General features: G+C 36.5%; 1 protein-coding gene across 1 annotated transcript; it reads right to left on the reverse strand.

The window, feature by feature from the left end:
* Window positions 1–220: 220 nt before the first annotated feature.
* LOC143625499 (uncharacterized) lies at window positions 221–3,945 on the reverse strand. The gene is made up of 4 exons (XM_077095819.1): window positions 3,484–3,945; window positions 2,622–2,882; window positions 1,513–2,379; window positions 221–806 (listed from the first exon to the last, which is right to left on the reverse strand). Exons 1-4 carry the CDS (start codon window positions 3,905–3,907, stop codon window positions 334–336), a joined length of 2,025 nt encoding a protein of 674 aa, XP_076951934.1. The 5' UTR covers window positions 3,908–3,945; the 3' UTR covers window positions 221–333.
* Between the last annotated feature and the right edge of the window lie 726 nt (window positions 3,946–4,671).

A 4,671-nucleotide genomic window follows, 5' to 3' on the forward strand; every position in this document is an offset into this window, starting at 1 on the left:
AATATGTATTTTTAATGTTTAAATCCAATTACCCAATTCATTCGCCTAATTTTATAAAAAAAAAACCGCAACCTAAACTATAATCCAATAAGCTCTTTTAAAAATTTAATTATTTAAACCCAATAAATTTTTTTTCTTAAGGCTCTATTTTTTCCCCGCATTCGGGCTGGCTCGGTTCCTAACTGATTTCGCCACCGGTTCCAGTTCCCGAACCGGCTCGATGAATATGCTTAAAGGTTAGGGAAATTTAATCATCTAGGCTTACATCATTTAATTACAATCTGAATTAAATAAAGGTATTAACATTTAACAACATACAAACATATAAATCAATCAATTAACCAAACATAGTTCCCGAATCACATCCTCCATCGTTAGCCGGTTCTCGGGTAGCTCATCGACACATATCAACCCGATTCGTGTCAACTTATCCGCTTCTATTTCCGAAAACCTTCCCTCAAGATTTTTATCTATAAAATCATTAAACCTTCTATCCGCCGCAGCTGCCCGAATTGACCCGGTCAGATTACTTTGACCCGAAAGTATCTGAAGTACTACAACTCCAAAAGCATAAACATCACTCTTTTCAGTAAACTTGCCCGTTGTGATATACTCGGGTGCCATGTAGCCTAAGGCTGCACTCACTTTAAGAGCCGAGTAGACAATGTCATCAGCTAGAAGCTTTAGCAAGCCTGCATCCGTGATCAACGGGTTGTATTGTTGGTCGATTAGTATCTTTTCCATCGATATGTTTCGGTGAATCATCATGGGCTTTTCCGGCTCGTCTCTGTGTAGGTAAGCTAAGCCTGAGAAATACCGCGAAAAGTAATGAATTTCATGTAATATGTAAGTTGTAACAAATTTTAACGAGCTGAGAAGTCGAGTCAAGCTCGTAAAAAGTTCGACCCGACTAGTTAATTTTGTTTTAATTTTTATCTTTTTTCACATTTTGTGATATAGCATAGACAAAAAAAAAAAAGAAAACTAGATTTTAGCATACAAATGATACAAATTTATATACTAGAGAATGCATAATATTATGTGTGTTATTATTATTATTATTTATTTACTTTTTTCAAATTCATAAAGATAAAGAGGTAGATTTAAAATACTAAGTATTAGCTTTATTATATATAAAAATCTGGTATTTAAGTTAAACGAGCCAAGCAAGCGAGGCAACATGCCTTTTAACAAGCGACCCACAAGCCAAGCTGACCCTTGCTCAGGCTCAGCTCGGCCTGTATACACACAAGCTTTTTTCAAGCGAGTCACTAAGTCTTTGATAAAACGAACAACTTTAGTAGGTATGAAACATAAACTAGCTAACAAACTAACATACCCAGAGGCCCAATAGGCCCTCGCCCGACACCCCAATAGACCAAATTTGTTTAGAATATAGTACATATATTTTTGAGAGAAATAAATTTTTATTGTTTAAACGTAACTACTCAACTAATTAAAGTCTAAATTTTTTTTAAGATTCTCAGAGACGAGAGACGACACTGGACTAACCTTTGGCTATGCCTTTGATGATGGAAACTCTTTTGGGCCAGTCAAGTACATGACTACTTCTAACATCTTCAACATCAAGATATTGTGACAAATTCCCTTTAGATGCAAAATCATACACCAAGTAACATTCACCTCTTGCTTTTGAACAACAAAATCCTCTAAGCCTAGCAAGATTCTCATGTCTCAAAGATGTTAACAAGCTCAAACCTTTCGTAAACTCGCCTTCATCCGCTTTACAACTAGTCACACTCACACTCTTTATCGCCACAGCCGATCTATCACGTAAAACCCCTTTGTACACCGCCGAAAACTTGCTTTTTCCTAGTAAATTAGCGTCGGAAAAGTAACGAGTGGCGGCCTCGATTTCCTCCATGTTGAAACTTTGTAACGGACCCGATGACTTGGGGTCTAGCTCGACGCAAAAACCGCACGCTTTGGGTGTTTTTTGTGTCGGGTCCCACGCGCAAGAATACTCGCTGCTAATGCGTGACGATTCTTGCATGCTGAATCTGTGTTCGGGTGTCTCGGATTTGCTCCAGATTTTTTGTTTTCGCCTTCGGTGGACGAAGATTGCGACTAATGCGGTTACGGTTAAGGATGCAATGACTGTGACTATGGCTGCTATGATGCCAACTCTTTTGAGATTAGATGATGAGTTGGTGCAGTGATCTTGGGTACAATGTGGCATGATGCTAGCCGATTGCGGTATGTTTTGGGGTAATGTGGTGTTTGGTGCGGGTGTAAATGGGTCGAGTTGGTTGATCATTGACATGTCGAGGGCGGTACATGGTCTTAGTGACAAAAACGCCTTACCGCATAGATCGCGGTTGTTTTTATAACCGAACCCGACACCGAGCCGCTTCAAACCTTAAAAAAAAAATTCATGTCAACTGATAATGCAAAAAACAAAAGGAAATAAATGTAGCATCTGGCATGTCACACCGACCAATATTGTCTGTTTTGTCTACACAGAACTCATAAATTTATTTTTGGTTGTCCGAGCGAAGACTTTCTAGATATCAATATTAAACACCTTTTTTGAAAAAAGCAAAAAGCGAACAATATTGGTTGATACAAGAAGTCGAGAAGTCAAATGTTACAATACTTACCTATTGGAGTGAACCCTGAAAGGTTATTATTCTGGACATCAAAAAACTCCAACTTGGACACTTTGGCTAGGTTCACAGGGATCGAACCCGTTAACTGGTTAAAGCCAAGGTCGAGCCGCTCTAACACGGCTAACCCTCCAAGGGTCCCCGGGATTTGACCGGTTAACTGGTTATGTTGCAATGCTAGAACATTTAGCTTCTTTAAGTTTCCAAATTCAGATGGTATGCTTCCATTCAACTGGTTACAACATAACTCCACAACTAAAAATAAAAAGATTATTAATTAACAATAATAATAAAACAACAACAATAATAAAACAACTCTGTTATAAATTAATATTTATAACAATAATAAAACAACTTTTGAATTAATAAGCTAACCTTTTGGGAATCGGGGTGTCAAACCGGTAATGTTCGTGGGTTCAACCCGAAAACGAATCGAACCAGAAAATCACGTCAGATATATGAACCTAGGCACGACTCGTTTGACCCGAAAGTTTTTGTTATTTTTTTTATTGTTTTCACATGTTAATGCTTTAGATTTACATTTTTACAGGAAAAAAAAAGAAAAGAAAGCTATGTATAACAATTACATTTTAGTTATAAAATCTTATATTAATTTCCATTTTAGTTTTAAATTGAGATAAATTTAAGCATAAGATACCCGACCATTATAATTTATTACACAAAAACACAATTAAATAAAATAAAAATAAAAGTAACTGGATTAAACAGGTCAACCCGTGAACCTATTTAGCTAAACGGGCCGACCTGAAACTGACCCGAACCCGTTTATATTAAACCCAAACCCATAAAATCGTGTTATGTTCATGTCATGTCAGAAATTCACACCCATACTAACCTTGAAGACTAGCCATGTTTCCAATCTCCGGCGGTATATCCCCAGTAAAATTATTAACATTCAAATACAACTCGGACAACTCAGTAAGACCCGAAATCTCCTTCGGTATCTCCCCATTGAGAGAATTATAATGAAGATATAAACCCGACAAGCACTTCAACCCCGCGATTGCTGGAGACAGTTGCCCCGTTAACCCCTTGCCTTGTAACGAAATATTCGACACTTTAAGGTACTCGTTACACGCGACACCAATAAACGAATTACTACAAGGGTCACCGGACTCGGTCCAGGACATTAAGTACTTGTTTTCTGGATCTAATGATGCCTTGATGTCCATTAGAACACTGACTTCTGCATTACCGTTAGTTAGATTTGGTGATATGCAAAGTGTCAGAAATAATATGATGAATAAATGATGTAGCATTTTTTTTGTTTGTAGAAACTGGGCTTGGAGAATAATATTATTAATGATAATATTATTAAGATGGAGTGTGAATGAAATGTGAGTGTTTGAAAGTGAGGGAGTGAAGACAGAAGTGAAATGAAATGGGAACTGTGCTTTGTGTAAGAGTCAATGATTAACAGTTAGATCCGTCTGACGTTTTGGTATTTTTTTAATATTATTTAATTTTTAATTGAATTTTGGGTTATTTTCATGAGCTATTAACTTATTATTGCGTATACATGATGTGAAAATTCTACCACATTCTATACAAACTTTTTTTAAAGGCCAAGAAATAATAATAAAGAACTGCTTAGGTATTTTATACGGGATAACTCAATGACAAAATGCCACTACCAGCTGGTTTAACTTAGTCGTATGGTGCTCTCAAGCGACTCTAAGTTATCTTCGGTTCCGAGAAAACACACTCGCCTGAAGGTCTACTAGTGGTAAAACTGGACGCCCTCAAGATCAAGCTATAGATCACAAATATCTCAACCTTCCTTCATTGAGCCACACGTGCCTCCGCAAAGTGTTGTTAATGTGGATTAATCATGGGTATTAATTGAGAAACCCATGATTTCTACAACTACACCATATTAAAATGACCTATTTATTATTATTATTAATCGAATTTTGGGTTTTTGAAGAGTTATTATTGTGAATACATGATATGAAAAGTCTACCACATTCTATACAAAGTCAAAAATATAATAATATGATTTTGTCATTCTAATACGTGTCTA

This window comes from Bidens hawaiensis, unplaced genomic scaffold, assembly GCF_021521415.1.
Source record: "Bidens hawaiensis isolate Kalapana, Puna unplaced genomic scaffold, B.hawaiensis_p1.1 tig00004105_1, whole genome shotgun sequence".
NCBI lineage: Eukaryota > Viridiplantae > Streptophyta > Magnoliopsida > Asterales > Asteraceae > Bidens > Bidens hawaiensis.